This window comes from Hyperolius riggenbachi, chromosome 12, assembly GCF_040937935.1.
Source record: "Hyperolius riggenbachi isolate aHypRig1 chromosome 12, aHypRig1.pri, whole genome shotgun sequence".
In the NCBI taxonomy this organism is placed as follows: domain Eukaryota; kingdom Metazoa; phylum Chordata; class Amphibia; order Anura; family Hyperoliidae; genus Hyperolius; species Hyperolius riggenbachi.
The window spans coordinates 21,979,053-22,003,429 of record NC_090657.1 but is presented as its reverse complement, the minus strand read 5'-3'; the positions used below and the strand labels follow the sequence as shown (position 1 = coordinate 22,003,429).

General features: G+C 46.5%; 2 protein-coding genes across 4 annotated transcripts in view; one reads left to right on the top strand and one right to left on the bottom strand.

The window, feature by feature from the left end:
• Window positions 1–11,188: 11,188 nt before the first annotated feature.
• TEFM (transcription elongation factor, mitochondrial) lies at window positions 11,189–21,688 on the bottom strand. Its single transcript, XM_068264547.1, has 4 exons — window positions 21,588–21,688; window positions 18,300–18,724; window positions 14,829–14,978; window positions 11,189–12,198 (listed from the first exon to the last, which is right to left on the bottom strand). The coding sequence occupies exons 1-4, from the start codon at window positions 21,643–21,645 to the stop codon at window positions 11,773–11,775; spliced, it is 1,059 nt and encodes a 352-aa protein (XP_068120648.1). The 5' UTR covers window positions 21,646–21,688; the 3' UTR covers window positions 11,189–11,772.
• Window positions 21,532–24,377, top strand: part of ADAP2 (ArfGAP with dual PH domains 2) — a 74,015-nt gene continuing 71,169 nt past the window's right edge. Inside the window, exon 1 of one of the 3 annotated variants that reach the window (XM_068264544.1) lies at window positions 21,532–21,804. In XM_068264544.1, coding sequence (XP_068120645.1) covers window positions 21,633–21,804 — 172 coding nt within the window. In that variant the 5' untranslated portion in view covers window positions 21,532–21,632. Of the gene's footprint in view, window positions 21,805–21,902; window positions 21,985–24,377 lie in introns of those variants that run through there. The other 2 variants (XM_068264545.1, XM_068264546.1) reach the window with 2 other exon arrangements.

The window sequence follows — 24,377 nt, the reverse complement described above, 5'->3', positions numbered from 1 at the left end:
GATTCGCTGACCTCCAGTAAGCGGCCATGCAGGGCAGTGTCGGATGGAAGTTCTTCGATGGTGAACTGCCATGCTTACTAACCGATTATATGCAGATTCCACATCTCCTATAGCTCTCGGACCTCAGTCTGCATTTTCCTCGAGCTCTGTAATAACAGGGCAGGAGATTTGGGCGCAGCTGGCGCCACCATAGGCTGTAATAGGAATTACGGCTATAGTAGCACACAGGGAGTAACTTCAGTGCCGTCAGAAGACAGAGCAGAAGTTACTTTTAAAACACTGTAATTCGGTCTCCAGCAATAGTTGGCAGCCAATTGCATCATTCCCCCACTATCCTTGTGGATCTAGAGGGGGATTTGTAATTAAAGTGGATCTGAATTGAAAAACTAACTATAACTTTACTTGTCTATATATCTTATTTAAAGTTTATATAGTTTACACAGCAAATCGCTGCAAACAGCTTTAATAGAATATGATTATTTCTTCCTGTGATACAATGACAGCAGCCATGTTGTTTGTAAACATTACACAGAGCCAGGCTTATCTGCATCTTGAGCACTCAGCCTAATCCCCTCTCCTCCTCCCTCCTCCCCTCTGCCTCTGAAATCTCTGCCTAGTAATACCTCCCCCTCGTCCTGCCCAGACTGAGCTCCCATGAGCCCTTGCTACTGTCTGAAAGTGCCTTGGCTCTCTGAAAACCTGTGGGCGTGGCTTGTTTAGTTTATAGGTAATTAGCGTATTAAAAAAACAAAAAAGTATTTGGCTTGAGGAATGCCATATAAAAACAATAGGAAAGGAACACAATTATGCAATGAGTAAAAGTTGATCTCGGATCCACTTTAATGTGGCTGGGAACTTGTACTGCAGCAGGATAAGCCATATATTGGCTGTATCCTGCGCCCCCTAGTCTCCCAGTGGTGAGATCACAGGGACGCATTTTCCTCTATCTTTAGGGCCTGTACATACTGAAAATCGCCAAGTGCAAACAATATAACTTGAAAATCGCATACTTGCATTTTTGCCATGCATTTGCATTTTTTCTTGTGGTGGGTGATTGCCTTAAATTCATTCAACAAGAAATTGCAAGGTATCCTGGGATTTGACCTTGAGAAAAAATTGAAATCACATTTTTGTATGCGATTTTTTTAATCACAATTTTAATTATTTTTAAAAGGCTTTGCGATTAAAAACACAACGCAAATCAGCCAGTGTGTACAGGCCCTCATGCTGGGAATACACCCTACTTTTTTTTTAGGCAGATAGATGGTTGGATAGATAATTTTCCGACATGTCCGATCTTACTTTCAATCATTCTAGCGCTCGATTTCTGATAGAAGTGAATGGAAATTGACAAGAAAATTGAGCAGAGGAACAAATCGAAAATTGATCGAATGGTAAATCGTCTGAAAAACCGCATCATGTTTTCCCAGCATTATCTTATCATCTATATTTAGCTCTAGAGTTCTCCATGTGGCTGCAGTGCAGGTCACACGACTAATGACAGGGCAAATGAAGAGGAAATGAGGGGATATCTCAGGCTAGGAGCACACGAGGCAGAATCACTAACATTTATAACCATAATGAAAGTCTATGAGCCGCATGAACAATTGCATATAAGTGCGTTCTGCAAAACACAACTTGCTGCATATTTCTCAAAAATGCATGTAAAATACACACAATGTTTTTCAATGGAGACGCAGGGTTTTTACGGGGGCTGTGGATTCGAGGAGTTGCAGCAATTTTGGGTACTCAGTTTGTGGTTTCATAAACGGAGAAGTCTGGTGATTTTTGAACCGACACCACAGCCCTGGTTTATACATGCAATAGTTTTTGTTTTTTCATATTTTACTCCATTGAAAAAAAGTGATAATAATGAAAAAAAAAAGCACCAAAAATGCATAAAAATCACAAACGCATACAAAAACGCACTGAAAAATTAAAAACCGCACAATGCAGCAAACTCATGGTATTCTACACTGCCTATTGTGCTCCTAGCATCATAAATTCCATATGACCAGGTGGCACAAGTGAGTTATCATTAATTTGTAAGAATACAGCGCTTGCACAGGACAAAACAGCCAGAACCTGTTTGGTTGCTGCAGACTTTCTGGTGCTTGGTAAAACAGGAGAAGAATGAAGCAGGAAGATAAACAATGTTCTGTGGAATGTCCCAGCTGAGGGCACAATACCAGCAGCTCACCTTGTAGGGGGTTTACCAGCAGCTGTGATGGGGAACATCCATGTTTATTTCCCAGAGCAAGGGCCTCTGCAAACATCATCTTAGGGCTGGTGCACACCGAGCGGCTTTTTCAGCGTTGGCTGCGGATACGCTTGGTCAATGTATCTCAATGGGGTGGTTCACACCAGAGCGGGAGGCGTTTTACAGAAATGAATCCTCCCGGGTGAGGCATTTTTTGGATTGCGGATGCGTTTCTGCCTCAATGTTAAGTATAGGAAAAACGCAAACCGCTCGGAAAAACGCCTGTTCAGAGCGGTTTGCCAGGCGTTTTTGTTACAGAAGCTGTTCAGTAACAGCTTTACTGTAACAATATATGAAATCTACTACACCAAAACCGCTACACAAAACCGCAAAACGCTAGCTGAAACGCTACAGAAAAAGAAGAAAAGGCGTTTCAAAATCTGCTAGCATTTTGCAGATCTGCTAGTGGGTTTTGGTGTGCACCAGGCCTTACAGTGCAGGAGGAATATTCCCCCCCATGCTGACATGCATCTGTCAGTCAAGGGAGGGGGGGGGGGGGACTAGATACTAATCCATCTCCTAATGAGGGATTCTCAGGGTTTTCTTAGTTTTCAAAATGATTCCCTGAATGGCAGTTAGTAACTCTAACTGCCAAAATAGCATGCAAGCAAATAGGGAGGCTGGCTGGTATCTTTACTATTTTGACAGTTAGACTTACCAACTGCTGTTCAGGGAATGCTTTGGAAAACCAGGAACACCCTGCGAATCTCCATGAGGATATGGACTAGTCCAAAATCTGTTGATTCTGTCAGATTTTAACTGCTTACTTTTTTCGCTATAATGGTCCTTTAACCAAAAGACTCTGATCTTGAGGGAATGCAGAATAATGCATTGCTTTAAAGGGAACCTAAACTGAGAAGTATATGGATTTTTCCTTTTAAAATAATACCAGTTGCCTGACTCCCCTGCTGATCCTGTGTCTCTAATACTTTTAGCCACAGCCCCTGAACAAGCATGCAGATCAGGTGCTCTGACTGAAGTCAGACTGGATTAGCTGCATGCTTGTTTCAGGTGTGTGATTCAGCCACTACTGCAGCCAAAGAAATCAGCAGGACTGCCAGGCAACTGGTATTATTTAATAGGAAACATCCATATCCCTCTCAGTTTAGGTTCCCTTTAACATTTAACAGTTAAGTGACAAGGCACTGATGGAGGTCGCCGGTCTATCACCTACATGCTTGTTCTTGAGAATAGCTGCTCCCAGTGGTGCCTAACTATACAAGATTTGTGTCATAACAGGTTCCCTTTATCTGTAGAGGCCCTGCTGGAAGCTGTAGTGCAGTAGCTGGGTTTATTTGTGGATACAACTTTCACCTCTAATATCATGGGATGGTGATATGTGGTATTACAGTGTGACACAAATAGGTAGAATCTGTCTTCTGCTAAGCTATGGCCATGTGTGGCTATCTGTCCAATGTATTATATAGGGCTGGTGGTTTCCCACAGCATCTTACTGAATACATTTAGGCCCCATTTACACTTAAGGCATTAGTAAGCGTTTTTTCCATAGCAGTGCATTGTGAAAAAGATTTCAGTCAAAACATGTTAAATAGAAACTGTGACCAAGAATTGAACGTCATCCCTATCAGTAGCTGATACCACCTTTTACATGAGAAATCTATTCCTTTTCACAAACAGACCATCAGGGGGCGCTGTATGACTGATATTTTGGTGAAGCCTCTCCCACAAGAAACTTTGAGGACCGTGGTACTCCTGGCAGTTTCCTGTCTGTGAACCTTGTTGCATTGTGGGAAATAGCTGTTTACAGGTGTTTCCAACTGCCAAAAAAAGCATGCAGCAGCTACATCACCTGCCAGCAGTAAAAATGTCACCATGTGATAAATGTCAGAATGTAAATCGGGGAGAAGAAAGATTTTACAACGGACAAACACTAAGTGCTGGTGCACACCACGACAGTTCTGTAGCGTTTTTAAAAACGCTTGGGGATAGAAAAACACTTGGCTAATGTATTTCAATGGGATGATGCACAGCAGAGAGCGGTTTGTTTTTTCCACAAACTCGGGGGCTGCAGCATTTTTTTGATTTTTGAGGCATTTCTGCCTCAATGTTAAAGTATAGTAAAGTGAAAAACCTCTCTGAAAAACGCTAGATCAGAGCAGTTTTCCAGGCATTTTTGTTACAGTAGCTGTTCAGTAACAGCTTTACTGTAACAATACATGAAATCTACACCAAAATGCTCCAAAAAATGCTAGGCATGTTCAGAAAACCTCTCTAAACATGCCTGGAATCGCTCTGAAAATCTGCTTCAAAAACCTCTAGCGGTTTGTGGATCTGGTGTGCAGTGGCCCTTAAACATTTATACATAATTATGTTAAAAATGAATCTTTTTTAATACATTTTCACTGCCTGGAAACCACAGCGGCATCCCGGAGGGGGAGGCGCAGGCGAACCCCCCCCCCCCCCTCCCCCCAAGCGTGGCCAGCGCCGGGATAAGCCGCCCGCACCTGCCTCCCAAAATTTAAAAACCGGCGCTTACCTTAAAGGGAACTGAGCACATTCTCTTTCAATGGAATCTCTCCTGGCATAGAAGCTGCCATGTTCCCCCCCCCCCTCCTCACATTCCTTATTTACAGAAGTCAGAGATGCTATCTTGACACATTGACACAAACTAGGTCTTTGAAGAAACAGTCCTAATTACGAACCCCCTTTGTTGTCTAATAGCATTGTTTACCTCTTGGTAATTAGCCCAATAAAACAATTAGGGACCTGAAAGCTCTGCGGCCCGGGCAGCCCTGCTGAAACAGGATAATTAATCTACTTTGAATGTAAAATACAAGGTAAAATGAAAGTTTATTTTAATAATGAAACAGATTGTCGGCATGCATTTTTCATGTGCTATAGAAATATCCTGAATGATAAAGGTGCTCGGTTCACTTTAACGTCCATTGCGTTCTGCTACATGAGCACGACCTGGGAGCGAACACATGAGAAAGGAGTGTAGCATGGGCCACTCCAAGCTATGGCGCTCAGAGCTGGCTTTCACACAACACTCCAAAGGGGGGAGGGCAGGCGCAGACAGCTCGCTCCAGGGCTCTCACCTCCTAGAACAAGCCATCCACCACCCGCCTCCAAAGGGGGATGGAAATGAAACACTACACTTTATAGAGAATTGATGTGTGCATCAAACCCTGACAAATCTGGCTTTGCAAATTTGGCCTAATTGGCTATTCACCAGGCATAGCTCATGCAAATATGCATTTGCTTTCGCATGCCAAAGTTTGCAGGGTTAAAACCAATACTGCAAAGCGGTTGCCCTGCGGGAATTAGTTCATACTGCATTACCTCCCCCTCATGTTAGGATGAAGTAACTAGAATATCCACAGTTAACACATATACCTGGGAAGAACATACAAACTCCATGCAGATAGTGTACCGACTGAGATATCAATCTGTCTGACTGCTGCAAGATAAATGGGCTAGTTACCAGGCTGGCTCACCTTCCCAGCAGAACTGAACCATGATGCAGTGCAGTGACAAATGTTTTACTCTGCTCTTGTATGAGCTGTGCTGACAGACTGATGTCATGCAAAGGGTTGGTGCGGGTTAGCTGCCCTCCTGATGTAAGAAATGCTGTTAAAACAACTGTTCTGAACAACACTTAACCACCCTGGCGTTCTGATTAAATCGCCAGGGTGGCTGCGGGAGGGTTTTTTTTAAATAAAAAAAAAACTATTTCATGCAGCCAACTGAAAGTTGGCTGCATGAAAGCCCACTAGAGGGCGCTCCGGAGGCGTTCTTCCGATCGCCTCCGGCGCCCAGAATAAACAAGGAAGGCCGCAATGAGCGGCCTTCCTTGTTTTGCTTACATCGTCGCCATAGCGACGAGCGGAGTGACGTCATGGACGTCAGCCGACGTCCTGACGTCTGCCGCCTCCGATCCAGCCCTTAGGGCCCGTTCACACTGCACGCGTTTCCAGCCGCGTTTTGGAAACGCGTGCAGGTGGCCAAAACGCACGACATCAGACATTGCATAGAGTGCAATGTCTGATGTTCACACAGCATGCGTTCCGGACCTGTGCGGTCCGGGAACGCATGCTGCACGCAGATTTTACAAAAACGCGCGGCTGTCCCATTCACTTTTCAGTGATGGGATCAGCCACGCAACGCATACGAACGCGGACATGCGTGCGTTCGTACGCGTTGCGGTCCGCATGCGTTCGTACGCGTTGCGGTCCGCATGCGTTGCGGTCCGCATTTTGTAGTCTGAATGGGCCCTTAGCGCTGGCCGGAACTTTTTGTTCCGGCTACGCTGGGCTCAGGCGGCTGGGGGGACCCTCTTTCGCCGCTGCTCGCGGCGGATCGCCGCAGAGCGGCGGCGATCGGGCAGCACACGCGGCTGGCAAAGTGCCGGCTGCGTGTGCTGCTCTTTATTTCATGAAAATCGGCCCAGCAGGGCCTGAGCGGCAGCCTCCGGCGGTGATGGACGAGCTGAGCTCGTCCATACCGCCCAGCTGGTTAATATGGCCTGTTTCCACTACACGCAGATTGGATGCAGAAAAACTGACTCCAATGCATGCCTATGGGGAAATCTGCATCAAAAAAATTGTGTTAAGTTTTTCTGCATGTAGTGGAAACAGGCCCTTAAAGGACTTCCGAGGCCAAATGTCAAAAAAAGTTAAATACCTGCATCACTTTTTTTTTTTTGTAGGCACGGAGGACGCCGTCTGCACCCTCCGTGCCGTTCCGCCGGGTCCCCGACGCTCATTAGCCCCCCGTGCCGGCTCCCCCGACCTCACGCCCCGGGTCAGGCTCTCTTGCCTGCAATAACATGGCCGCATGAGCTGGCCGCAGCTGCGCAGTCCGCATAGCTGCGAGTGCGGCTGCGCAGCTCTAGGGCCAACCCCCCCCAGCTCATGCGGCCATATTAGTGCAGGCAAAAGAGTCCGACCCGGGACGTGAGGTCGGGGGAGCCGGCCCAGGGGGCTATTGAGCGGCGGGGACCCGGTGGAACGGCACGGAGGGCGCAGACGGCATCCTCCGTGCCTACAAAAGTGATGCAGGTATTTAACTTTTTTTGACATTTGGCCTCGGAAGTCCTTTAAAGAGGAACTCCAGTGAAAATGATTAATAAAAAAAGTGCTTCATTTTTACAATAATTATGTATAAATTATTTAGTCAGTGTTTGTCCAATGTAAAAGCTTTCCTCTCCGTAATTTACATTCTGACATTTATTCTGACATTTTTACTGCTGGCAGGTGATGTCACTGGAAGTACCTTCTGCTTGCTTTTTTGGCAGTTGGAGACAGCTATTTCCAACAATGCAACGAGGTTCACAGACAGGAAACTGCCAGGAAAATGGTCCTGTTTCCTGTGGGAGGGTTTTCACCACAATATCAGTCATACAGCGCCCCCTGATGATCCATTTGTTACAAGGAATAGATCTCTAATGTGAAAGGAGGTGTCAGCTACTGATTGGGATGAAGTTCAATTCTTGGTCACGGTTTCTCTTTAAAGTAAACCAGTGTCTGTTACCAGAGTCTAAAGGTGGCCATACACTTATAGATTTGCAGCAGATTCGACCATCAGATAGATTTCTTGCAGATTCCTGTCAAGTTCAATCTGACAGGAATCTATCTGATGTGTGCCACACACTAGGAACAGATTTCCAATAGATTCAGAATGAAATCGATCTAAATGCATTATTGGACTTTTGGATCCAATGCAACTCTATGGGCCTGCTGGCAGCAGATCGACATCGATTTTCCATCCTCTCAGATAGATCAAATCAATTGAAATTGATCAAATGGGGAATTTGAATCTATTTCTGATCGAACAATCGATTCTATAGAATCTATCGATCGATGGCTAAATCGACCAGTATATGGGCCCCTTAACTCAAATTGTGCCTGTCTCTTTTTTTCCCTCTCAAAGCCACCCATACTGGCCAACTATCACCATCTCATGTGATGGTGGGCACCAGCCTGACAGTTGGCCAGAGGGAACAGTTAAGTGAGGCAGGAAAGAGTGGAGACAGATTGACTGAGGTCTGAGTCTCACTCCATAAACAGATGGAAACGGGTTCATATTTCTCTACTCTTCTTCAACAGACTAAGGCCCCGTTCACACTGGAGAATGCAAAACGCTAGCATTTTGCGGGGTGATTTTTGGGGGGGTTTTAAAGAGACTCCGTAACAAAAATTGCATCCTGTTTTTTATCATCCTACAAGTTCCAAAAGCTATTCTAATGTGTTCTGGCTTACTGCAGCACGTTCTACTATCACCATCTCTGTAATAAATCAACTTATCTCTCTCTTGTCAGACTTGTCAGCCTGTGTCTGGAAGGCTGCCAAGTTCTTCAGTGTTGTGGTTCTGTGATGCATCTCCCCCCTCCAGGCCCCTCTCTGCACACTGCCTGTATATTATTTAGATTAGGGCAGCTTCTCTCTTCTCTCTTATCTTTTACAAGCTGGATAAATCCTCCTCTGAGCTGGCTGGGCTTTCACATACTGAGGAATTACATATGGGCAGAGCTGTCTGCACTCTGCAGTAAGAAACAGCCTGACACTTCAGTGGAAGATAGCTGCAGGGGGAAAGAAACACACAAATGATCTCTTGAGATTCAAAAGGAAGGGTGTATACAGCCTGCTTGTGTATGAATGTATTTTCTATGTGTGGACATACTGTACATCAGGGGTCCCCAAACGTTTTGGGTCGAGGGCCGGGTCAACATACTTCAGACTCCTGGGGGGCCGGAGTATACATAAAATGATGTAGAAGTCTTTGCGGGCCAGACAGTGAAGCATACTCAGGTGACAACCTGCAGTCCAATTGGACAGCAGTGTCACCTGACTTGGAATTTGATTGGAAACCAGTGAAATTACTGCTTTCTGGCTTCGTTCTATATGTGGAAAACCAATATTTAAAGATGTAGCTGACCGCATCTATAATATATTTTGTGTATGGGGGGCCGGTAAAAAAGCTTCAGGGGGCCACATTCGGCCCGCGGGCCTTAGTTTGAGGACCACTGCTGTACATCAACCTACTTCCTGTTTTGGTGGCCATTTTGTTTGTTTATAAACAAACTTTTTAAAACTGTTTTTAACCACTTTTAATGCGGCGAGGAGCAGCGAAATTGTGACAGAGGGTAATAGGAGATGTCCCCTAACGCACTGGTATGTTTACTTTTGTGCGATTTTAACAATACAGATTCTCTTTAAATTTAACACAAACGTAACTTTTGAGCAATCAATCGCAATTCTTTACCATTTGAAACACGTTCGTTCCAAAATCGCAGAAAAGCACTGTATTTGCTGTGTTTTTGATTTTTGGATTGCTGCAGTGAGATCACTTCCATATACTGTACTTTAAATTACACTAGTGCTTTTCAAAGTGTTAGCAATCTCCAGCCATTAACCACTTCACCCTAACTGGATGAAAATTTTCGTCCAGTTAGGTGCGCGCACTCCCCCCATGCATGCTGCCGGCCGTTAGCCCACCCATCAATGAAAGGGATTATAAATCCCTTTCACTGATTGGACCCCCCCCCCCGGAGAAAAGCCGACAGTATCTCTTCAGACGCTGCGGCTTTTCTGAGATCAAAAAGTTCCCCGTCTTCATACTTCTTCCTGGGTGCGAGATCGATTGCTCCCAGGACTTTGACTGTGGCCATCTTGTGGCTAAATAGCAAACTACACCAAAAAAACACTGTATTGAATAAATACATTTTTAAACATTTAAAATCCCCTGTTTACCTCCCACACCAAAAAATACCCACATACAAGTTTTGATAAAAAATAAAATAAAAAATTACAATAACCAGTTCGGCCTTTCTGGACGAGCTTTCTCGTCCAGAAAGGCACTGCTGTGTTCCCTGCGTGGTGCGCGCGATCGGGCGCGCGCCCGCCGCCCGCCGCTAGCCCCCCGATCAGTGAATGGGAATATAATTCCCATTCACCGATCTGACTTCCCCGCAGAAATACCGACGCTTTCTCTCCAGAGAGCGTGGTATTTCTGCCCCCCAGGAAACAACTCCTCTGAATTTTAGTTCCTGGATGCGACATAGTTCGCATCCAGGACTTTGCTCACTGTGGCCATCTTGTGGCCAAATAGTAAACTGCACCCACATACATTTTTAATAAAACAATTACATTATTTTACATTAGAAAATAGCAGTTTCCCTCCCACCCCAAAAATTACCCACATACATTTTTTTATTTAAAAAAAACAAAAAAAAATACAATAAAAAAAAACAAAAACAACATAAATAGTTACCCAAGGGTCTGAACTTTTTAAATATGCATGTCAAGAGAGTATGTTATTATATTATTTAAAATTATAAGCCTATAAATAGCGATGGACGCAAATTGAAAAAATGCACCTTTATTTCTAAATGAAATATCGGCACTATAAATTGTGATAGGGACATCGTTTAAACGGTGAAATAACCGCGACAGATAGGCAAACAAAATAAATGAGTTTTAATTACGGTAGCGTATATTAATTTCAAACTATAATGGCCAAAAACTGAGAAATAATGATTTTTTTTCATTTCTTTCTTAATCTTCCTGTTAAAATGGATTTAGAAAAAAATAATTCTTAGCAAAATGTACTACCCAAAGAAAGCCTAATTAGTGGCGGAAAAAACAAGATATAGATCAATTCATTGTGATAAGTAGCAATAAAGTTATAGGCGAATGAATGGGAGGTGAACGTTGCTCGGATGCATGAGATTTTCGGCACTGCGGCGCTGAACCGGTTAATAAAAAAAAAAAGTTACCTAAGGGTCTGAACTTTTTAAATATTCATGTCAAAGGAGTATATCAATATGATTTATTAAATTATGGGCTTCTAAATAGTGATAGACGCAAATTGAAAAAATGCACCTTTATTTCCAAATTAAATATCGGCGCCATACATTGTGATAGGGACATAATTTAAATGGTGTAATAAGCGGGACAAATTGGTAAATAAAGTACATAGGTTTTAATTATGGTAGCATGTATTAATTTCAAACTATAATGGCCAAAAGCTGAGCAAAAATTATTTTTTTCCATTTCTTTCTTAATATTCCTGTTAAAATGGATTTAGAATAAATGAATTCTCAGCAAAATGTATCACCCACAGAAAGCCTAATTGGTGTCGGAAAAAACAAGATATAGATCAATTTATTGTGATGAGTAGTGCTAAAGTTATTGCAAATGAATGGGAGGTGAAAGTTGCTCAGATGTAAAAAAAAATCTCAACCCTGTAGGCTGAAGTGGTTAAAAGCAATATGGAAATCTCCCCAGTGTGAATGGCCCTAAGGAAAAGTCTGCACTACAGGCTCGATCTGCTGTTTTTATTATATGTATCCAGAGCCCAGGTAGCTGTAGTCACAAACTGTTCAGTGTGTTCACTATGTCACGCTGTTAAAGACTAACCAATCAAATACTGCTTGAAGTACAAATCTTCAGCCGATTGGCTATTCTACCTCACTTCCTGTCTTCTGTCTGACACCACAGGAAGTGAGGGGGGAAATCTCTCCAGTGACAATGCAGTCTGCATGGCCAGCTCTAGAAGAAAGACAGCTCATAGAAAGCAATAGCCTGAAGCAATGTGTCACACATCTCCTCATGGCGGTTCTGGCCTCGGGGCTGGAGGTGGTGGCGGTATTGCTTGATGATTTCTGGCGTAAAGTTCACTCTAGGTTTTGGTACAAGAACAGCCTCATTAATTAGTCTCTCTACAACCTCCACACCGCTTGTCCTCGATTCAGCCAACATGATCTTAAAGTGCTTCCCAACTGTGTTCCTGGCCATGCTGAAGACTCGATGTCCCGACCCCTCTGCCAGCTGCGGGTTCAGCAAGCAGTACAACATGGCTTCCACCGTACGCATGTGTAACACTGCAGGGAAGAGTGCAGTCTTCTGAAGGGTTAGCGATGGCTTCTCTAGGATGTAGAAATCTGCCTGCGGAAGCTTGGACACCACAGAGGAGATCTGCAGAGGAGAAACAGAGGTCACATGACAGGCCATGATCAGAAACTAAGAGTTCTCACTTTTCATTCATCCATACAGGAGGTATGGTATATAAAATTACAATAGCAGCGTCTGAATGCCACCACTTTTCTGGGGACAGAAAAATCAAGATGGAAATGGTTCTTTCTGGGACATTCTGGCTTCCATTCCCCCAGGCTTGTCAGGGAAACCGTGCAGCCCTTGCAGGCTTCAGAGATGGAATAAGGGCATTATTTATTATACCATGGCTCCTCAGACCAGTTGGTATGAGCTCATGACTAGTGACATTATTGTGCTCAGAGTATATCCTGATTACAAAGTTTTAGATACCCTGACGGCCTTCACCTATCTCTAGCATCTTTCTTACCATAACTGTCCTCTGTCTTATACCCTACCCTGTCTAATTCCCTATACCAGGCATGGGCAAACTTGGCCCTCCAGCTGTTGAGGAACTACAAGTCCCACAATGCATTGCAGGAGTCTGACAGCCACAATCATGACTCATAAAGGCAAATGCATTGCAGGATTTGTAGTTCCTTAACAGCTGGAGGGCCAAGTTTGCCCATGCCTGCCCTATACCCTACTCCCAACATATCACCAACCCTAACCTCCCTTACCTCATTACTATGGCCAATTTTCATAACACTATGCCTAACCTATTCCTAATGAAACAGTAAATGTGGGCGCTGGGTGGTGCAGAGGATTTGAGTGCTTCCAGGCACGTCGCTAGAGCTGTAGATCCTGAGCACGTGCCCCGTATATCTTAAAGTGCCCAGAATTTTGGGACCCATTGTGCCCACCACAGTGCCTGAATACTGCGGGATGCAAAAGCAAGCGTCCTTGCCGTTGCCCTGGCGTCCTTCCTGCAGTGGGCGGAGCCATGCAGTCAGCTTAGCTAGATGCTCTTCAGCACGGCAGTGGACATCACATAGGGTCAGGCAGCCAATCAGGAAGAATTGAGCCTAACTACTCCCATGTGATGTCCGCTGCCAGGCTCCGCTGAATCTACAAGTGCTCTGATGGCACTGAGGATACAATAAGAGCCATGTGTCATAAAGCTTTTAGGATGTTGCTATATTGGCACAGCGCAGGCTCCTAGTATGTTACTATTGGGCACCACAGCTCCCAGCATGCAGCATATCAAGCTATGGTGCCTCAATGGGGGCATGCTGGGAGCTGTGGGGTCGCAATTGGGTGCATGGTAGGAGCTATGGTGCCTCTATGGCAACGTACTAGGAGCTGTGTCAATATAGCTTACATCCTGTAAACCAGGCCACCAGCCAGACCAGCGTCACCACAGTATTTTCACCAGCCAGGTCAGCGTCAGTGAGCCGCTATATGCCGTATCGCAATGCACTACTGTGAACACAGAACACTGCTACGTTCATGTACATTTGGCCCCGCCCACATTCAATATACGGCCATGGCCATTTTTAGCCACTGAGCACTAGCCTGGTGCCCAGAGATGCCCCTGATCTCCAAGGACCCTAGAAACGCACCTGGGTGCTGCCACAGGCCATGTGAATTAGGACTATAGGGGTGCTCACTGTGTAATTTGGGAGCTGAATAACGAAAGGAAAGGCAGCGGGTTACAGTAGGGGAATCCTGTATATAAAAAATAGGCTTCACCCCACGCCTTTTTCACATGTATGCCTCCCTAATCCCATTCCCTCAAATGACCTAAAATCCCTTCCCAACACTTAACCTTATCCTAAAATTTGTTTTGATCTAATCCCTCAATCCCACCTAACCTGAACTCTGTTCTGATGTATCCCCGTCCTCTATACCAAACTCAACCTATCCCCTCTCCCTATCATGCACTCTGTGCTGACCTTTAGCTATCCCCTCTCCCTATCCTGCACTTTGCGCTGACCTATACCTATCCACCCTCCCCCAACGTGTCCTGCACTCTGGGCTAACCCATCCCATCTATCCTGCACTGTGTCCTGACCTGTCTCATTTACCTATGCTTCACTTTTTGCTTACCTATCCCCTTTCCTACCCTCTGTGCTGACCTATCCCCTGTACCTATCCTGCATTTTGTGCTGACCCAGGCTATCACCTCTACCTATCCTTCACTCTGTGCTGACCTATCCTGCTCTTTGTGCTGACCTATCCCCTCTTCCTATCCTGCCCTTTGTACTGACCTATCCCCTTTACCTATCCTGCATTCTGTGCTACCCTATCCCCTCTACCTAATCTGCCCTCTATGCTGACCTATCCTTATCTCCTCTACCTAACCTGCCCTCTGTGCTGACCTATCCTTATCCCCTCTACCTAACCTGCCCTCTGTGCTGACCTATCCCCTCTACCTAACCTGCTCACTGTGCTGACCTATCTTTATCCCCACTACCTATCGTGAACTCTGTGCTGACCTATCCCTACCCCCTCTACCTAACCTCTGTACTGACTTGTCCCTACCACTCTACCTATCCTACAATCTGCACTGACCTGTCCCTACCCCTCTACCTTACTTGCATTCTGTACAGACCTAACCCATCTAGCTCACCTGACCTGCACTCTGCACTGACCTATCCCTAACTTATCTACCTCACCAAACCTGTTCTCTGTGCTGACCTATTCCTAATTGCAGTCGGTAGACCATGACTCACATCTTCTAAGTAGAGCTCCGGCACGTGTTTTCCCTTCAGGAAGCAGCAACAGTCTTGCTCCTGCCAGTCTCTGACTGTCATAGTGCGGTCAACGTGTACCCAGGCAAACTTCTTGAGACCGAACACGATGGACACCACGCTCTCTGCTGCCTGCAAGACATAAACCATGCATCAAGGGGCAGCAAAGTCCTGCAAAAGAGGTCCAGGAAATATCACTGGACCACAAGAAGCGTTTCTTATTTATTCTTTAAAGCATACATTTGCTAGAATGGTAGTATATAATTATTTCTGTTTATATATATATATATATATATATAAATATATATATATAAATATATATATATATATTTATAATCACTGTCTTTCAGAGAGACCGTTTAAGTGTCATTGTTATCATTGGAATACAGTACACACATAACATTGCATTTACAGTAGAATCTCGTTATAGTAAACTCTGATATTGTAAACCTCTGGCTATAGTAAACTCAGTCCTCAGGTCCCAAAAATTCACCAGTATGAATATACAACATATCACCATTTCTGATGCAGTAAACTTCTAATACTGTAAACTACTTGGCCAGATGCCTTGGCGTTTACTACAAAGGGATTCTACTGTATTGGTATCCATTAGTTCAGCAGTTACTGTTTCCTTTAATGGATTTATTGTTTGGTTCTAAATTCTAGTTTTTCATCTGCTTTTGTGCACTGAACATGTGTATTTATTTCTTCCATAAATATACTTATTGTACCTGTCTGGCTGCATCCGATAGCTTCTTGTTCCCAGGAGATTGCCAGTTCCTTTCCCAGAACAAAGCAGATCACCTGACCCAGCCCAACTCCTCCCACTGCTAAAAGATTACATTTGTAGCAGCACAGCAACTTTATAAAAAAATGAATAAATAAATAAAAGTGTTCTTCTTTAACCACTTCTGTACCACGCTATGGGTTTTGCTGATCGGTGCTGCGTGGGCTCTCCAGCCCGCAGCACCGATCAGATAGCAGCCAGGCCGATCAGACTCCCCCCCCCTTTTTTCCCCACTAGGGGGATGTCCTGCTGGGGGGCTCTGATCGCCGCCGGCTGCTTGCGCTTGCGGGGGGGGGGGGGGCTCTTCAAAGCCCCCCTCCGCAGCGCTTCCTGGCCTCCTTCCCCTTCCCTCCCTCCCCCTGTGAGCGGCGCAGGACGGATTTCCGTCCTGCGCCTGATGGGATAGGCTTTAGCCTATCAGATGCCGGCGATCCCCGGCCAATCAGAGGCCGGGGATCGCCGATCTCCTCTACGGCGCTGCTGCGCAGCAGCGCCGTATACATGTAAACACCGGGGAAGATCTTCCCCGTGTGTTTACAATTACCCTGCGAGCCGCCGATCGGCTCGCAGGGTGTTCACGGAGACACCCTCCGTGAACTGACATGGAACTATGGAATACACTTCAGGATTCAGGGGCGTACATATACGCACCGAGAATCCGGAAGTGGTTAAAGTAAATGCCAAGTGGCAAAAAAAAAAAAAGTCAGATACTTACCTATGGGCAGAGAAGGCTCTGGATCCTCTAGAGCAGGGGTCTCAAACTCAATTTACCTGGGGGGGCCACAGGAGACAAAGTCAGGATCAGGCCGGGCCGCATAAGGAATTTCACAATCGCGGCGCATCGCCGCCTTTGCCCGCCCCTCTCACTCTTCCTTCACAGAGAGGGGCGGGGAGAGATCGCCGCGATTGACGTCAGGAGGGGCAGAGCTGAAGCTGAAAGCTCTGCCTCTTCCAGGAAATGCTGGCGGATTGCCCCCCGGGCGATTTGGGGGCTCAGTAGCCCTCGTTTAGCGGCGGGGATGTGGCGGATTACTTGGGAGCACTGAAGCGAACTATAAGTAAGCTTTTGCCGGCGAGGGCCACAAAATATTGTATCGAGGGCCGCAAATGGCCTGCGGGCCGCGAGTTTGAGACCCCTGCTCTAGAGCCTTCCCTGTTATCTCTTGCTTCTCTCGTTCCAACGTTGTCACCCCCGTTGTGTGTATTCGGGCCAATCTCAATCTTACTGCTCTTTTACGTAACATTTTTATAAACGTGTTGAGGGTGTGAAAAGAGCAAATCTTTTATTAAACACTGAGCAGAAAGGGACTAGATAGGAATTGATTGCAATATACTGCAGAACTAGCGTTGCAGTGCTGGACACAAGGAGGTAATTTCTCTAAGCTGCAGAGAGGAAGTGGACAGAGCTCTTGTGTTTACAGTGAAAGACTGGCTTTTGCTCACTCAGCGCCTCCCTAACTACCTCATGTGCCTGTCAACATCTGCACACAGTTTGTATGTTCTCCCTGTGTCGGCATGGTTTTTTTTGCCGGGCACTCCGGTTTCCTCCCATATCCCAAAAACATACAGATAAGTGAATTGGCTTCCCCCTAGATTGGCCCTAGACTACAATACATACACTACACGATTTATATAGCGCTGACATTTTACGCAGCGCTGTAGAGTATATTGTCTTGTCACTTAACATTTCCTATAGAGGGACTCACAAGCTAATCCCTACTATGTCTATGTATGTATACTAAATAATAATAATAATAATAATAATAATAATGTGCCTGATAATAGGACAAGGGGTGGAGTTTAGACGGCTCACAGGCTAACCAAGCTTAAAGGGAACCTTAACTGAACGGGGGGTAAAGAGTTTTAATTACCTGGGGCTATTACCAGCCCCCTGCAGCAGTCCTGTGCCCTCGGAGCCGCTCTGGAATCCTCCGGTCCCCCGCTCTCACTTAGTTTCGTTTTTGACGACTCATCGTATCTTTGTACGCGTTGCGCACCGCAACAGCGCTAATTGCAGTAGGGAATGCGTCCAATAATACGCATGGCGGCCGGCCGACTGGTGAGTCGTCAAAAACGAAACTAAGTGACAGCGTGGGACCAGAGGATTCCAGAGCGGCTCCGAGGGCACAGGACTGCTGCAGGGGGCTGGTAATAGTCCCAGGTAAGTGAAACTCTTTACCCCCCGTTCAGTTAAGGTTCCCTTTAATCTGATATTCTCACATGAAGTTTTTTTAAAATCCAGCAAGCCAGGTGGTAAAAACGAATATGCAAAATGTACTTAGTACATGCTCATGTATTAATACATATTTTTTTGAAATATATCATAATTTGTAATGTACAAAGGTTTGCTGTTTCATTAGTAAGGAGCTTATTTGTCAATTGTTTTTTCTCTCTTCCCTCTCTTTCTTCTTTTATTCCCTGCCTCAGTAGATTTAATTTGATTAGTGTATGAATCTCCTTCAATCCTATGTTCTAATTGCCCATCTCAATGGCAACAGTATATATATCCCAATTTCTCTTCCTGGAGATCACCCATCTCTGGATTGCAGTATGGCTATGTCCATGGTCCTGGGGTGCAGTCAGAGTAGGGTTGCAGAATAGAAATATGTGTGCATACGTCAGGTCCTCTGTATCGGATATTGGTTTTAGTGACTCAGTGAACCCACCTGCAGCCTGTGAAGAGGAACATCAGGCTTTAGGAATCTGGCAATCACGTTCTGCTCAATTCTGCGGGTGAGGCGAAGGATGGAGTCACAAGTCTTCTGGATGAAATTAGGTTGAAAATGCTTGACTTTTCTCAGTGCGTTTAAATCTTGGAAAGGCCCATGTTGCTCACGGAACTGAACAATGCTGGCCGATTTCTCCCCCTGCAGCTGCTTCACACAGCCCAGCTGGCTCTCTGTGGCAGTGTTCAGTAACTGTAGGATAATGGCTCTCTGCTGTGGAGTATAGGACTTCTCTATGTTTCCATCTACATCATGCACCACAGAGTCTACTTCCTTTGGATTGTCCATTCCCTCCACAGTATGGGAATAATGTACAAGGTGTTGCTGGAGTGAAGCCACAAGACATGGTCGCATGAGGTGCTTACCTGTAATACAAAATAGGTCAGCATATTGTACAGTAACATTTGCTGCATGTGTTAATATCTTCCTGTTACTGCCACTTTAGCACGATTAGTAAAATGCCAAAAATACAATCACATAATCTGGAGAAAGCTGATCCCATCACCCGTCACATGCCCAGAAGGAAATATGACCCACCATCTTCATAGGACAAGAAGAAAAGCACCTCCACCACCACTTGACAGTGGAGGACCCCACCACCATCAGATAATAGGAGAAAGCACTTCTCCGCCATAACTTAAAGTGCACTTGAAGCGAAGAAAAGTGCCCCTACAGAGTCCCCACTCAGGAGAGGGAAGCCTCTGAATTCTAATGAGGCTCCCCCTAGCCTCCTCAGTCTCGTTCCAACAGTGGGACCTTGGAAAGTCTTCTTGTTGGCGTCTCGCACATGTGTGCTGGCTCTGGCTCGCTCAGCTTTCTTCAGATTGGGGCTGCTCTGCTGTGCAGGCATGAGCCACCTAGGCAGTAGCACGGACCAAATGAGGCTAGCGCAAGGATCTCCACCAGAGCTAGAGAGGGACGGAGCTAGCGTGCATGTGCCGGGAGGCCACTCCTCGGGGGTCCGGGTGATAGAGACTGCGGAGGAGAATAGGGGAAGCCTCTTTAGGATCCAGAGGCTTACCCCTCCCGAGGCGAGTACCCCATAGGGGCACTTTTCTTTCTTACCCACATTACCACTATGTTTACCCTGCTCTTTTCCAAGTTCTGGCTTACACCTGTAAGCAGCATAGCTTCATGCACCCTCCCAATGTAGCACACGCCATACTCATTTCAACCTCACTGCTCCCCTTGCCTTTCTTGGCCTCTCAAAAGCTTTTTTCTCTCCTAAAAAGTCTTCCCCCTGCAGCTCCAAACATTCCTAGGCAACATTTTAAAGTGAACCCAAGGTGAGAGTGATATGGAGGCTGCTATAATTATTTCCTTTTAAACAGTACCAGTTGCCTGGCTGTCCTGCTGAACCTCTGCCTCTTACTTTTAGCCATAGACCCCGAACAAGCATTTGCAGACCAGGCGTTTCTAACGATGTCAGAGCTGACAAGATTAGCTGCATGCTTGATTCTGGTATGATTCAGACACTACTGCAGCCAAATAAACCAGCAGGGCTGCCAGGCAACTGGTTTTGTTGTAAAGGAAGTAAATATGGCAGCTTTCATATCGCTCTCACCTCGGTTTTACTTTAAATCCCACTCTTATCTGCCGACACTTTCCAATCTCCTTCTACTTGCAGCTGGTGATATATCAGCTCATCCTAGGCCACAGCCTCTCCTGTGCATCTGCCTCGTCCACCCCACAGCTTTCCTCATACAACTAACCTTATTCACAAATCTCACACCCCCAGTACTCCCCCTCCCATAACAGGTGCTTTATGGAATGCCCATTCTGTATGTAAGAAACTGGAACAAATCCATGACCTTTTATCTCACATGGCCTCACCTTTTTTGGAATTAGGCCCGCTTCACATCTGCAAAATGAGCCAAAAGGATCCGGTGAGCGGATCCGGTCTCCGCTTCACCGGATCCGGATGGCTCAGTCCGTGGCTCGGTTCACATAGTGAAAACGGATCTGATCAATGATTGATCGGATCCGTTTTCACTCAGCAATACATACCTAATCTTCATAGGCAGCCGGCGGTGGAGGCTTCCTCTTCTTCCGCTGTGACTACACAGCGTGTCATGTGTATAAACCCTCCCTAGCCCACCCGCCCGGCTGCTGCACCCTCCCCTCACCCTCCCAACGCGAATCGCGTCGGGCCCATGCCCCCATCCCCCGTGGAATGGTCCATTTCTTCACTAGTGTGAAGAAACGTTCCGTTTCCCATTGCCCCCAATGTTGCTGCATTTTCGTCTGGATCCGTTCCGCTGAACAAAACGGTCCGGAAAATTAGGGCCTGCAGCAATTTTTAGGTCCCGGAACGTACGGAACGTATCCGTACCAATGGACGCATGTGAATGGATACATAGGTTAACATTGGATCCATTCACATCTGTTCCATTTGTACAGTATATGTTCCAGTTACGTAATGGAAAAACCGCTGTGAACCAGGCCTAACTGAAACATGGTTACTTCCTTCACACACTGTCTCACCTGCTGCACTGTCACATTGCGGCCTACACTTCAGCCACACACCCAGACTTGGTAATAAATATGGTGGGAGTGTCAGACTCTACTCCCCCTTTCACCTTAAAATGTCTGTAATCTATCAATCTTTCGATTGGAGGAAGCTCACAGGAGGCAGGCAGCGGCGGGGGAGTGCGCATTGAATGACATACAGAAGGTAAATAGACGGCTAGCGACAAGTAGACTGTCGCTAGCCGGGCACTTTTTACAGGGGGGCACAGGAGACCCCCGAGAGGGGGGGGGGGGGGGGACTAGAGGCGGCTTGGGATGGATGGAGGGTAGTCTTAGGCACATTATATGGTAGGTTAGGCTTGGGATAGGTGGAGGGTAGGCACAGGATAGGGTAGATTAGTGTTAGGGAGAAAGGTTGGAAGGTTCATGTGAGGTGGAGGAATGGTAGAGGCTGCACATTTTGATTTTCACATGCAACCTATTAGAACTTGCACCCCACAGGAGCAGAATGGTAGAGGTTGCGAATTCAAAGCTGCATTAACTTTCACCACAACACCAATGCCAAATTACCAGAAGGGGGAAGAACACTACCAGTATCACATAACCAAAAGTGGGAGTGGCGCACCACCGTCACATGATCAGGTACCGTCACATATTTGTCACAAGAGGAGGCACGCCCACCACTAATTGACCCGCAGAGTACACACACCACCCCTGAAGTAGCATGTGAGCCGGAGTGGAGATTAGCAGGAAGGATACCTCTATGGCTCCGGTAGCCGCAGAACGCGGCAAGAGCGACTCTCAATGAACCCAGCATGGAGCCCGGCGCAGTCTGATGACGTCACCGAACCGGGCGCTTCATGTTGGGATCCCGCCCATGGGCGTGTCACTCCCTGGCTCCACAGCAGGTGTCTTCAGGATGTGCTCTCTCGCCTGTCATTACTCTGTGTTACCCCAGCGCTGCTCGGCACTATAGGTGACAGCTGATTATGTATAGATACGCTGAATGTGGCTTCCCGTGACTTCTGAGAGAGACTCCTGCAGCTGATTGTATTCCCCCCCCCTCCCCCTTAATTCAGTAGTTACCAGCAGCAACACAGCTGTCCTTTGTGGCGAGGGAGGGCATTGTCCTCCTCTACATTGGAACATGATATTGGTAAACGGCCTCTATTTCTTCTGATAATACAGTGCGTTATTCGTTCTGCCAGTTCCCTTCTGTTACATCCAGCTGACAGTTGCCACCGTTCTAAAGATGTTTCCTACAAAGCTCATGGGGAAGCAATGGACAAGACACAGAACATAGTTACATAGTTAGTTATTTGGGTTGAAAAAAAGACATACGTCCATCGAGTTCAACCAGAGAACAAAGTACAACACCAGCCTGCTCCCTCACATATCCCTGCTGATCTAGAGGAAGGCGAAAAACCCTTATCATGAGGCATGGAATAATTAGCCCCAAAAGTGAAAAAAATCCTTCCCAACTCCAGATGGCAATCAGATAAAATCCCTGAATCAACATCACTGGGCATTACCTAGTAATTGTAGCCATGGATGTCTTTCAACGCAAGGAAAGCATCTAAGCCCCCTTTAAATGCAGGTATAGAGTTTGTCATAACTACTTCCTGTGGCAATGGCATTCCACATCTTAATCACTCTTAAGCCCCATCTACACTACGGGACATTGCAGTGATCCGGCGGCTCGATTAGCCACCGGATCGCCTCTTCCGCGTGCCCGCCGCGTCCCCGCTCGCGCGCCGCATTCGATTCCCCGCTCGTCCCCCCGGCGCCGCTTATCTTCCGCTCGATTCCCTGCCATTGTCCCCTCGCGGGGAGCAAGCAGGGAATCGGCGGTGGGGAGATCCGTCCTGTCGGATCTTATCAATCAAGCCGCATCAGCAGCTCGATTGATAAGGAGCATCGCGGCCGCATCTACTCGTGTAGATGCGGCTTTACTGTAAAGAACCCTTTCCTAAATAAATGGCTAAACCGGTTTTCCTCCGTGCGCAGATCATGTCCTCTACTCCTTTGAGAAGGCCTAGGGACAAAAAGCTCACCCGCCAACATTTATATCACTTTTCTCTAGGTGGACTCAAAGCCCCAGAGCTGCACCCGCTAGGGGTGCGCTATAGGCAGCATTAGGTCTTGCCCAAGGTCTCCTTACTTAATCGGTGCAGGCTTACTGAACAGGAAGAGCCGTTAACCATTTACACTATCCAGCCACTGCTGTGTAAATGTAATATATTTACACATAGTGGCCTTCCATCCACCTTCAGTCACATCCATCATCTCTTTTCCCCTTCAAACCTTCTCCCTCCAGTTCCCATGCCACCATCACTCTTCCCCTCTGATTTCCTTGCCATCATCAATCTCCTTCTCTCTGACTTGCCCACTCTTCTTTCCATGCCACTATCTCTCTCTTCCCCTCTGACTTCCTCACTCTTCTTCCCATGTCACTATCCCTCTCTTCCCCTCTGACTTCCTCACTCTTCTTCCCATGCCACTATCTCTCTCTCCCCCTCTGACTTCCTCACTCTTCTTCCCATGCCACTATCGCTCTTCTCCTCTGACTTCCTCACTCTTCTTCCCATGCCACTATCTCTCTCTTCCCCTCTGACTTCCTCACTCTTCTTCCCATGTCACCATCCCTCTCTTCCCCTCTGACTTCCTCACTCTTCTTCCCATGTCACTATCCCTCTCTTCCCCTCTGACTTCCTCACTCTTCTTCCCATGTCACTATCCCTCTCTTCCCCTCTGACTTCCTCACTCTTCTTCCCATGCCACTATCTCTCTCTCCCCTTCTGACTTCCTCACTCTTCTTCCCATGCCACTATCCCTCTCTTCCCCTCTGACTTCCTCACTCTTCTTCCCATGCCACTATCTCTCTCTACACCTCTGACTTCCTCACTCTTCTTCCCATGCCACTATCTCTCTTCTCCTCTGACTCCCTCACTCTTCTTTCCATGCCACTATCTCTCTCTTCCCCTCTGACTTCCTCACTCTTCCCATGTCACTATCTCTCTCTTCCCCTCTGACTTCTCACTCTTCTTCCCATGCCACTATGTCTCTCTTCCCCTCTGACTTCCTCACTCTTCTTCCCATGCCACTATCCCTCTCTTCCCCTCTGACTTCCTCACTCTTCTTCCCATGCCACTATCTCTCTCTTCCCCTCTGACTTCCTCACTCTTCTTCCCATGTCACTATCCCTCTCTTCCCCTCTGACTTCCTCACTCTTCTTCCCATGCCACTATCCCTCTCTTCCCCTCGGACTTCCTCACTCTTCTTCCCATGCCACTATCCCTCTCTTCCCCTCTGACTTCCTCACTCTTCTTCCCATGCCACTATCTCTCTCTCTCCCCCTCTGACTTTCTCACTCTTCTTCCCATGCCACTATCTCTCTCTCCCCCTCTGACTTCCTCACTCTTCTTCCCATGCCACTATCTCACTTCTCCTCTGACTCCCTCACTCTTCTTTCCATGCCACTATCTCTCTCTTCCCCTCTGACTTCCTCACTCTTCCCATGTCACTATCTCTCTTTTCCCCTCTGACTTC